The sequence below is a fragment of the Denticeps clupeoides genome, chromosome 10 (genome assembly GCF_900700375.1).
Source record: "Denticeps clupeoides chromosome 10, fDenClu1.1, whole genome shotgun sequence".
Classification (NCBI taxonomy): Eukaryota; Metazoa; Chordata; class Actinopteri; order Clupeiformes; family Denticipitidae; genus Denticeps; species Denticeps clupeoides.
In genome coordinates, this window is record NC_041716.1 from 15479226 (window position 1) to 15491410 (window position 12185).

At 42.9% G+C, this 12185-nt stretch overlaps 1 protein-coding gene across 2 annotated transcripts in view; it reads left to right on the forward strand.

The window, feature by feature from the left end:
• The window catches only part of LOC114798157 (neuron navigator 1-like), a 59884-nt gene that overhangs the window by 39474 nt on the left and 8225 nt on the right, over positions 1 to 12185 (forward strand). For both annotated transcript variants that reach the window (XM_028993603.1, XM_028993604.1), the window contains 13 exons: positions 2684 to 3443; positions 3754 to 4173; positions 5289 to 5330; positions 5422 to 5570; positions 5724 to 5903; positions 6039 to 6091; positions 6921 to 6944; positions 7214 to 7291; positions 9694 to 9777; positions 10279 to 10390; positions 10475 to 10593; positions 11098 to 11279; positions 11364 to 11517. In XM_028993603.1, the coding sequence (XP_028849436.1) occupies positions 2684 to 3443; positions 3754 to 4173; positions 5289 to 5330; positions 5422 to 5570; positions 5724 to 5903; positions 6039 to 6091; positions 6921 to 6944; positions 7214 to 7291; positions 9694 to 9777; positions 10279 to 10390; positions 10475 to 10593; positions 11098 to 11279; positions 11364 to 11517 (2357 nt within the window). The remainder of the gene's footprint in view (positions 1 to 2683; positions 3444 to 3753; positions 4174 to 5288; positions 5331 to 5421; positions 5571 to 5723; positions 5904 to 6038; positions 6092 to 6920; positions 6945 to 7213; positions 7292 to 9693; positions 9778 to 10278; positions 10391 to 10474; positions 10594 to 11097; positions 11280 to 11363; positions 11518 to 12185) is intronic.

Below are 12185 nucleotides of genomic sequence, written 5' to 3' on the forward strand. Positions count from 1 at the left end.
TTATAGTGCCGGACAGCTTGTTTCTGTGCATCCCCTGTCTTTGCTTATGAAAATAACATTCTGCAGTGGCCATTTGTAGAGTATAGTTTGTGTAATGCTGCATGTTCACACATAGGGTACTACTTTCTAACTGGTACTAGGGCACAGTGCTACATCAAAGATGTCAGAATCAATAACATATATCACATGATAGTAAGTCACAGGTTCAATCCCCACTTACTACCACCGTGTCCCTGAGCAAGACACTTAGCCCTGAGTGTCTCCAGGGGGGACTGTCCCTGTATGTACAGATTGTAAAGTGCTCTGGATAAGGGCGTCTGGTAAGTGCCGTAAATGTAATTACACACAAATAAAAAAGGTAGATAGTTATTCTTCTTTAAGGTACATATAATAATCAAATGGTTTGTTCTTGTTTCAGATATTTATGTTAATCCTGAGGACACATTACCCCTCAAACAATCCCCACAGGCACTCATACAATTTTTCACAATTAAAATATTCAATCATTGCCTACCACTAACACACACATACACACACACACACACACACACATCTCCATCCATGTGAACAGGAACAGGATAATCAAGAAAAAGGCAAGACAGGGCATGGACAAAAGACTGGCTTAAAAAAAAAGTACAGGAATGACAAGGGTGCAGGCTATTTCTAAAGAATTTTTTTTTTCTGTGTTAAGTCATGCAAAAACATATAAACTCATCTATAACGGAGAGAAGACTTCTTTAATGACTGATATGAATGAAGTATTATTAAATCATACATTGTGTGTCTTGGCAATAGACATGCAGCTTGTCTGCTTTGAATATCAAATGTACAAATTCCTGTTACGGCAGAGCTATGGTCCAGTTGTCGGGGCCGGCTGCCAGCAGCAGAAGAGGGGAGATTGTTGAGTGCTGTAGATAGCAGCTCATTCCAGTAAGAGGGGCCTTCATTAGTCTTTCAGTAGGTCCATAAATGCTCATGTCTGCCCGATGAGAGAGCGTGTCAGCAGTGTCCCCCGTCTCCAGCGGCACAGGCACGCTTTCTGAGGAAAGCCTCTCTGATCGGTGTGGCGTATGAGAAGCTGCCTGGGACGAGCTGGCTTGATCGTTGCCAGGCCGGGATTTCCTGCATAGCAGTTCATTCTTATTCCTTTAAACATATTTTATTATGTTGGTACATTTTTATATTCATTTTACTTTTGTAGTTTTTGTTGGTTTAGGTTTAGCGTAGGTTAAATGCCACATTCTTCATGTTATTTTGTGTGATTATTCATCTATTCTTGGTTGTTTAAAAGATTTCCAAAAAATGTTTTTTCCATACAAACAAGTGACACATTCTCCTCTTTAAATAGAGCACCGCACACACAGTCTTTCCCTTTGTCTCACACTTCCTCTGTTTCTTTCCTTAAATGCAGCAAACCAGAACTTTGTAAAATGCCACTTGACAACATGCAATCTCATGCTTCACACTTACAACAATGGGCAAGTGCCTACTCGCAAAATAAAAGGCTTCCCGAGTGCTGCAGTCCTTCCCTTTAGAGCTGGCCGTTTGACTGGCATGTTTTACATACCGCTGAATAGAGCTTTGTCGGGTCTGCCATTCTTGAGAATGCGTTTTACGCCCGTCGCAGACCTGCCATTTACAGTCAACCTAAATACCCTGCAGACGTTCACACCATTTCCAGAAGACAGAAATCCGTGAAATGTTTCACATGCTTGTCCCGGGTGTTCCCACATTTGCTGTCGCCTGCTTGCTTGGTGTTACTTACATGCATTTTATTACTGTAACAGTAAGATAGCGATCATATGATAAAATGTGATTTTATCATAACCACAATGCTTTTATTATATTTGTCCAGTTCTGATTGTGTTTTGCACCATTTCCACCTTACTGTGTGGTTTTTAATGTACATTGCAGGCTAGAGGTTTGGACCCTTCTTCAGATAAAAGAAAAATGTACAGCTCTGAGTATTTTTGTATTTATCCACAAGTGCTCAAACTGTTGGTTGTTATCTTGGAAATCTGAATCTGTGCAGCCGTGATAAAGGAAAGGGGTGGCAAATTTCACATGCATTAAATTACGCCTACACTTACAATTTACCATAATTCCCTTTTTTTTATGTAGAGGGGAACCCCGGATATATGGCTGAGATGGCAATAAAGCTCTACTTGACCTATTTAGTATGCACAGTGAAAATCTATTTAGCCTTCTGGCACATTATCAGAATGAGGCATTTATTTCTATATATCTACCTGTCCTTCCATGCGAATGCTCCTGCTCCGAGGAGGAATATTACCCCCCTGCTGACTTGAACGCGGTTCAGGGCCGACTGTGGGAGTATATCAGAGTAAATGCGGAGAACTGCTGAGGCCGCAGCCATATGGTGGCATTCAGTGGAGTGTGAAAGCTGGTTGTCCAGCAGGGCGTGGTTAATGTTAATCTTAGAGCCCCACTGCTTCCTGGAAAACACGGGGGGGCGGCTGCCTATTTTTGCTCAGTTTTGGAAAACTGATTAATTAAGTCATAACAAATGGGCAGGCTTTTGTTCACTGTACGTTCCATTTAGAATATTGAAATTGTAATAAAATCGATGAATTGTTTGGTTGTGTATAGTTTTAATGATCTAAAATATATAAATATTAATATTTGTACGATTTTTTTACCCAACTTATGTTTATGATTTCAGCAACAAAAAGTGATCACAGAGCGTTAGATAAAACCAAGATGGCGGTGAAGAACTCCGGGTTGCAGCGCTCCTCCTCAGATGCTGGTAAGGATCGCGGAGAACACCGCAAACCCCCGTCAGGACTGCTGCGCCCCTCCGCCGGCAACTCCTTTGGGTACAAGAAACCCACTCCAATGACTAGTACTGCCACGGTGCTGACACCAGGTGGGTCTGCTGTCTCCAGTGGATCTTCCACTGTGGGCAAAGCGCCCAAGTCCTCAGGCATCCCTGTTAAGCCTGTGACCGTTGGAGGACGTAAGACCAGCTTGGACGTCTCAAACTGTGATCAAGGCTTCCTTTCTCCCAACGCCCGCAATAACATCCAGTACCGGAGCCTGCCAAGGCCTGCCAAGTCCAGCGCCCTGAGTCTTATGGGAGGCCGGCCGGGAGCTCGGCCAGTGAGCACCAACATGGACGGAGGCTCCCTCACTCTCAAAACCATCCCTGCCCCTTCCAGGCTCAAGGAACCAAGCAGTGGAAAGGGCATCGTCCGGCCGAGCAGTGCCAACCCTGGAGGTTGTGGCCCGGTCAACCAGACTGACAGGGAGAAGGAGAAGGCCAGAGCCAGGGCGGTGGTTTCCGATTCGGAGTGCGGCAGCGGGTCTGTGAAGGCAGGATCCGCAGTCGCATCGCAGCCCAACGGAGAATCCAGCTCCAAACTGCTCAGCCTCAGGCACCCGTCAAGTCTGGGCAAGTTCTCAGACCAGCCTTCTTCTCACAGGTAAGACAAATTTGCCTGCTTCAGTCACCAGAGAACGTTCTACCATGACTGTATAGGATCTTTTTTTTTTAATGAGTAAAGTGTGCATTCACCATGACCCTCCCAAAAGGTGTTCAGATATGATAAGAAATTATGATTTGACTAAATGCCTATATTTTGACAATGGCAGGGGCAAGTTATGCTGCATATTTACTTGTCTAAAAAAACAATGGCACCAAATTTTATTATTTGGATAAATCCTATGTTCTTGCCAAAAGAATGAATACATTCTAAATATTTTTCCTTTATTATTATTTTTTTTAATGCTCAGATTGTCCAGCAGTATGTCCAACCCCACCCACGTGGACAACGTTAGCCCCAGCAGTGTAGACTCTGGAGTGGGAAGCGTCCAGGATCTTCTCCCTCCCAAAGTGCCAGCCTATTCCAAGCTACAGGACATGGCAGGATTAGGATCCACAGTCCCCTGTCTAACACCCAGTCCCGCGCCTGAGCTGAACGTGAACTCCTCAGAGTGTTTTACGAGCCCCACTGTGAACCAAAACAGCTCCAGGTCTCCCCTGCTGTACCCCAGGCTTTCAGGCCTGCACCGCAGTATGGAGTCCCTGCCCCTCCAACTGAGCGTTTCTCCTGCAGCCGCCTCCTCTGTTGAACCCGGGCTGAAGACAGAAGACAAAGGCTCTGCAGGGGCCTGGAACACTGGGGCCAGAACTTGCCTCATCCTGACAGACAGGTCAGTATTTGGCTGAAAAAAAGATTCACATGGCAGTAGTATGTGTAGGTTCCCTGTAACTGGACAGCCCAGATGTTTACACGAATAATCCTGCATAATCAGTTCCTCAGTTATTTAGGACACAGGGTGGCAGCAGCCTAGTGGGTAACACACAGAAGACCCAGGTTCAAACCCCACTTACTACCATTGTGACCCTGAGCAAGAAACTTACCCTTAAGTGTCTCCAGGGGGAACTGTCCCTGTCACTACTGATTGTAAGTCACTCTGTTTAAGGGCGCCTGGTAAATGCCGTAAATGTAAAATGTAAATGACATGAAAAGAACCAGATCCTCGGCTTCCTCCTCGATAGGGATTTAATTTACAGCACATGAGTGAGTAGGCGCCTTGTGCCACGATGAGTCACGCATCCAAAAAGTGTCTGGACCTCGTGGTTTCTGTCTGGACAGAGGTGTCATGCTCCTCTGCTGTGTTTGCACCATGTGGACAGTGCAATAATGGCACCATCTACAGGCGGTACGTGGAAAGACAACCAGAAAAGCAGCCACTTCTCAGAGAACAGACATAATGGAGTCTGATTATTAATGCTTGTTTAAATTGAATCATTTTCAAGTACTGTGAGACCAGTAATCTATACAGAATTGAATAAACACACTCCAAACATACTCATATACAATGTGTTCTCTTAAGTTCATAAAAAAGAAAGGAAGATCATTTTTATGTACTTTCTGATAAAGAAGATTGAAACAAATCTATCTCCAGCAAAGATGTTTTCAATGCCATTAAAAAGTTTCTGGTAATGCCAAACGTTTTACAGCTTTACTGAATATGATGTATATTGTGAGGCATTGATTGCACCACTGCAGTGTATCTTATGTCCGTGGTGGTGGCACCTTCCTGGGAGGCCAAAGAAGACAAGATCTGAACAAAGGAACGTCTGATATCACTGAAGGCACTGAACACCCATTGTTGAATTCTGAATCACTGAACTCTGTCAGTAATGACTTAGAAATGATCTCTGCTTGTTATAATTTTCTGTATGCACTCCATGTTCCCTACATTTCCTTTCCAGCCAATAATCTATAAAAAATGTATTTAATTTTTTAAATTCTTTGCAGTTCACAAAAGGATAGAAATATGCTACCAAAGAAAGGATTAAGGTACCTTTATTAACAATGTTTTATTTAAGTGTTTAAGTGTTAAGCGGCGCCATTAAAGTCACACCATTGGTGTACCCTTCTTTGCCCACAGCCAGTACAGCAGCCTGGAGGATGACAGCAAAGAGAGGCGACACTCGCACACCATCCTGAGCCTTCCAGAGTCTGAGAGCCCACCGCCGCTGCCCTCCCCCCTCTCACTGCCATGCCCTTCCAGCGGGAAGATCCCACTGACCAACATGGGTGAGTCCTGGGCACAGTACCTCAGCACACACACCTCAAACCTCCTCCATGCTTTACATTTAAAGCTAGCAGTGGACACAGTGTCTTCCTACCACAGGAACTGTCATCATTTTTGACAATTGCACTGACATGATATCTTCTGCCATCCTACAGTGTCCCCCAGTCCAGTAGGGGGCACCCCAAGAATGACTCGGTCCAACAGCATCCCTACCCATGAAGCTTCCTTTGAGCTCTACACAACGTCTGCTATGGGCAGCACTCTATCACTCTCCGACCGTCCCAAGAGCATGATCCGCTCAGGCTCGTTTAGGGACAGAGATCTCGGGGACGATGGTGAGAAAATCTCCCAAGCACGACCAATAAAAATGAATTTTATTTGATATTGTAATACACATTTTTGGCATTAATGTCCAAATATATAGGCCCAATATATAATATGATGTTCTTTCTTTTATTTGCTCACCTCAGTTCATGGATCTGTGCTGTCTCTGGCTTCAAGTGTGTCTTCCAGTTACTCCTCGGTACGTCTCGCCTTTTTCTGTCACCAAGTCACCATGTGTACGTTATTAGGGCAGCAGCCCTCGCCAGAGAACGTCAGTACGGTGCAATTCTTTTTGTAAAGCTGTAAAAAAAACGCTTTGTGCGACATACGACATACGGCCGCTACATACGACACCCCTCCAACTTAGACCTCTCTGGAGACAAGGAACATCTCCTCTAAAAACTCACATGACTGAAAAAAAAAGTAGGTCCATTTTGTCCTGGCGGGATCTGGGGTTGTGGTGGGGCCAGCTGTCACTAGTGTACCTTAACTAAGATTAAATGCCCACTATCTGTGTTTGGCTAACTAGCTATGTAACTGAACTTGATAATGACACCGTGTCTGGGATGGTAGTAGCCTAGGGGGTAAAACACTCGCCTATGAACCAGAAGACCCAGGTTCAAATCCCACTTACTACCATCGTGTCCCTGAGCAAGAGAATCCCTGTCACTACTGATTGTAAGTCGCTCTGGATAAGGGTGTTTGATAAATGCTGTAAATGCAAATGAATTCTTATCAGCGTTTGCAGAATTAACAAAAAGGCTAAAGTTAACTGATGTGTTTTCAGGTTAGACTTTATAGACTATTTAGTCTATTTTATGTTGTGTACGTATTGCATCTGTTTTTAGTTAAATCCCTTTAGTTTAAGGGCTTTACCAGTTTAGAAACGAGTTTACTAGGCAATTCCTATGAAGCCACAGCTCTTTTTCTCAGCTTCTGCTTCAGCACCCTGTGCTCTGGAGCTCTTCTGCCATCAAAGGCCTTTGCAGCTTATTTTCTTTTTTCTCTCGTCTGTCATTATCTCTCAGGCAGAAGAGAGGATTCAGGGGGAGGTGAGTCTTTCTCTGTCACTTTGACTCTCTCTGCTTGCATTCATTTATTTCCTCTTCAAGTTCCGTGAACTTAACAGCTCCTTTCTTGGGAACGCCACCATTGTTGTGGTTGCCACACTTTTACCTGTTTTGTCTATTAGCCATACTTTTTTGTGATAGTAAAGCTCTGCTTGTTAAGGGCGATGATAAAACTGTGGTTAGCATGGTTAGATATGTAAAAAAACACAGTTTTTCTTTTTTTAACATAAAAATTTGATGTATCTTTACAGCAAATCCGGAAACTGAAGCGCGAGCTGGAAAATTCCCAGGATAAGGTTGCCAATCTCACCTCTCAACTTTCAGCAAATGTATGTACTTCCAACACACACACATACACACACACACACACACACACATTTGTAGGATCTGCCATGAATGTTGTAATGATTCATAAATACGGTCAAAATACTGTCTTAGCGATATGCCTTTGGGAAGATGGCAAGTGGAGCTGCACAAATTGCTTCATGTGTCCTTGGTGGTGTAATCAGGGGAAATTATGGCATATGGAGACATACTACAGAGGGAAGGTGGGGTGGGGGTTGAAGGTGAAAGGGGCTACAGTGAAATGAGTTTGGTCCATTTGTTCTGTGATGGACTCTGGATGTTGCGTCAAGGTTTTATCTTGATGTATTGAACTTGACAGAAGGACTGGGCAATAATACAATCTCGATCGATGGTCACGATAAAATTTGCCTCAGTTTTGCCCTTTTTCACAATAACAATAAAAATGTCAGAATTTAGCGTATTTGTTTTGTATTTTTATTACGTTGAAATGGAGACACACAGGACTCGCAGATGTTGGAATGCGGAATGCACCATGTGGAGTCTGGTTCTCTGCGTATGGCTAACAAAAAGCGAAAAAGGAACCAAATTGGCAGGAAAGGTTACAACATCAGTTGTTTGTAAATGTTTGGATATGGTAGGGTCACCAGACATCCTCTTTTCCCCTCTTTTCTTTTTTATAGAAAACCTAATCTCTTTATTAACTACATATTTATATTGTACAATTTAATTGTTCATAATACATGGAATACAATTAATTTTTTTGACCGACTTGAATTGATTTCTGACCGACAGTGTTGGATGAGACACAAGCGGTATTCATCCTTTTACTTACGCTGACCCAACGGTCCCCTTAACAGTGTGTTATGGTGCTCCTTGACCTTAAAGCCGTTCTGTGCATGTCTCTGTGCCAGTGGGTTATATGACAAAAGACCAGACTGGTCTGTGCCCAGTTTGATGTCACACAGATTGTCAAATCTAATATTTTGAGCCATTACCATGTTAAGGGAGTTCTTAAGGATGGTCTAAATGGGGCATATTAAATATTTTCTTTTGATTCAATATGCAGTTGTTCTTCACCACATTTCAGACATGTAGAAAGGCTGTAAATACCATTATTGCTGATTGCCGCACCTTCCTAATAACCTTCTTTCAGGCTGGTCCAGAATAGTTAATGTGCAGTGCCGACATGTTCAGATCTGACTGATATGCTTTTGCTCATGAAGTTGAAGTTGAAGTTGAGCTTTATTGTCATTTCAACTATATACATGTTAGACGGTACATAGTGAACTGAACGTTTCTCCAGAACCTGGTGCTACATGTAACAGTTGAATGATTAGACAAATTTACATACTGACATAAAGTGTACGTGTCAGGGCTACATAAAGAGAAAACAGGGACACAGGCGGTGCAAGAATAACATTTAACTAAAACACATAGACAAAAATGTGACAGACAGCGCTAAACAATTGAAATGAATAATAAATGTGCGAAGTAAAATAGTGCAAATATTGCTGTGCAAAATGGAACGGTGCATTAATAGATAATATTACAGAGAGATAATATTATGGTGAGTGTGTGTGTGTGTGTGTGTGTGTGTGTGTGTGTGTGTGTGTGTGTGTGTGTGAGATTGTGTAAGTCCAGAGTGGAGAGTCCTTGAGTGTTCAGGTGTCTGATGGCCTGTGGTATGAAGCTGTTGCTGAGTCTGGCAGTGAGGGCCCGAATGCTTCGGTACCTTTTTCCAGATGGTAGGAGGGTGAAGAGTGCATGTGAGGGGTGTGTAGAGTCCTTCACAATGCTGGTGGCTTTCCTGATGCAGCGTGTTTGGTAAATGTCCGTTGTGGAGGGAAGATAGACTCCGATGATCTTCTCAGCTGTCCTCACTATCCACTGTAGGGTCTTGTGGTCCGATATGGTGCAGTTCCCAAACCAGACAGAGATGCAGCTGGTCAGAATGCTCTCAATGGTCCCTCTAGAGAAGGTGGTGAAGATGGGTGGTGGTAGATGGGCTGGTTGAGCTGGTGTTGAGATTCCAGGAGAGGTTCTCCTCTAGATGAACACCGAGAAATTTTGTGTTCTTGATGATCTCAAAACAAGAACCGTTGATGTTAAGTGGAGATTTATCCCTCCGTTGTCTTCTGCAGTCAACAATCATCTCCTTCAGATTGTTCACCTTACACCAGTCCGTCGGTCATTGCACCTCCTCTCTGTACGCTGACTCATCGTTCTTGATGATGATACCAACCACGGTCGTGTCATCAGCGAACTTGATGATGTGTTTGGAGCTGTGGATCGCTGCACAGTCATGGGTCATCAGGGTGACCAGCATTGGACTGAATAGGATATTTGGTTTCAGATATTTGCAGTATATTTAAATGTATCCTTTGTTGGTGTTAATCTTTTTATGTGTTTTTGTTCATCTTGTCAGGCAAACCTGGTGGCTGCGTTTGAGCAGAGTTTGGCCCTCATGACCACTCGGCTGCAAATGTTGTCTGTTACTGCAGAGCAGAAGGTGGGTTCTGATTCCATAACTGTTCACATAATCGAAATATCACCTCACTGGAGTCCAATATATCTAAATTCAGTGAGAGCTAAAGATTGGAACACACCCTAAAATATTATACTTCGACTTCTAAAGTCACTTCGCAAAGCACTTTTATCAAAAGAGAAAGTTCGAAAATAAGATGGAGAGAAATGTGTAATTCTGTTTTATACAATGAGATACAACAATCTCTGAGCACATGCTGCAGACACATTGGCTCCCCATCAGTGTGTCATTAATCGCTCAGTTGCTCCTGCTTATGCAAAACACTAATAATACAAGCACTGCATTTACAAAAGGAATTTAGTCATGATAGTCATAGATAATAATGGAATATTATATTTTTACCAAACCTCATCTTACACTGTTATTCTCATGTTGCATGAAAGCTTATTAAAGTAAAATAAGACAAGGAACAATAAAGGCCGAAGCCTTAATGCTGTTTTTGACTGTCAATCTTCACATATGCAGGATACTGAGCTATTTGACCTCCGTGAGACAATAGAAACTCTGAAGACCAAGAATTCTGAGGCTCAGGCCGTCATACAGGGAGCTCTCAGCAACCCTGACCCTGCTCCGAAAGGTGAGATTGATCCATATTGTCATATATAACACACTTTTCAAGTAATTTAATCATTTGTGTGCATTCTTTATGTTGGGTTGACAGAGTTGCGAATCAGGAGACAGAACTCATCAGAGAGCATCTGCAGTCTCAACAGCATCACCAGTCACTCCAGTGTGGGGAGCCTGAAGGAGCATGAGAAGAAGAAGAAGAAAAAGAGCTGGGTAATGAGCCGCCTTCTTTTTCATTTCATGCAGTGGATATAAAGGATAGGCAGCGCCAGCAGCATCTGAAGGACTGTTAAATTGCCTGATGATTCACTTTCAGAGCATTTTCAGAAAAGACGCGTGCTTGATTCGGTCATGCCCATGTTCATTATCTATTAACTCTCGCTCAACTTATCACTTAAAAAGTTTCACTTGTGGAAACATAGGATTGTATTACCCCAATTCCATTTTTGAGGCGCATCATTTATTAACTCTGACAGGTGTCATGATATGTCATGTGTTTGTTTCTTTACCATCTATTAACCATACAGCTCATGTCCACTAATGATAGCATGTACGCCTTATTTATTTTCTATTACTGTGATGAACATATATAGTGCTGCACAGCATCTACCTGTATTCTGTATTAACAGAAATAACTATTTCCTTCTATATGCAACCAAAATTGAACTGCCATTAGATGTTTTCATTTTTTTGTTGTAATTATTTCTTTGTCTTCAGTTGAGGAATTCATTTAATAAGGCCTTCAGCATCAAGAAGGGTTCCAAACCGGGGTCTCTGTACTCTGACATTGAGGAGATTGTCACACCAGACTCCTCAGCTCCATCTTCTCCGAAAATGCCCCACGAAGGAGGAGACATTCCTGAGTCACTGCAATCATCACAGTCAGCCACCTCATCAGTGTAAGTGGTTACTTCAACTTGTTGGTCTAGCAAACCGCTTCTAGTTATATGTGCCGTAAACTGTTTGGTTTCACTGTTTATTAGAATTATTGAAGAAAGTGAAACTGATGAGAAGGCCGTGTCTGAGCTGCGCTCGGAACTTTGGGAGAAGGAGATGAAGCTGACAGACATCCGTCTGGAGGCCCTGAGCTCTGCTCACCAGCTGGAGCAGCTGAGAGAGGCTATGAACAGTATGCAGGTATACAGCAGGTGTTTTAATTCAGAAATAAAATATTATAAGATATTCACAGTGCATCACTATTTTCATATTTTATTATTCCAAAATAGATTCAATTAATATGTTTCATCAGAAATCTACACATAACACCCCATAATGACAATGTGAAAAAAAGTTTCAAAAACTGAGAACGCTCAAAATTGAGCTCAGTTGCCTCCTGTTTCCCCTGATCATCCTGGAGATGTTTCTGCAGCTTCAATGAAGACCACATGTGGAAAAGTTGATTGGACAGTTGACAGTTTATGTCAGAGCACAAACCAAGCATGAAGTAATAGGAATTGTCTGTAGACTGAGACAGAATCGTCTTGAGGTACAAGAGTTGCAGAAAATATTCTGCTGCTTTCAAGGTCCCAATGAGGACCGTGGCCTCCATCAGAGGAAGAAGTTCAAAACCACCAAGACTCTTCCTAGAGTTGGCCACCCACCTAAACTGAGCAGTTGAGGGAGAATGACCTCAACCTGTTGGTTTAGCACACTGCTGCTAGTTATGTGTTCTGTTTGGTTTCACTGTTTTGGTAGAGTTATTGAAGAAAGTGAAACTAAAGAGAAGGTCACTCTGTCAGCTCTCCAGCTCTTGTGCCTATGTGGACAGAGAAGAACCTTCTAGAAGGGCAACCATCTCTGCAGCA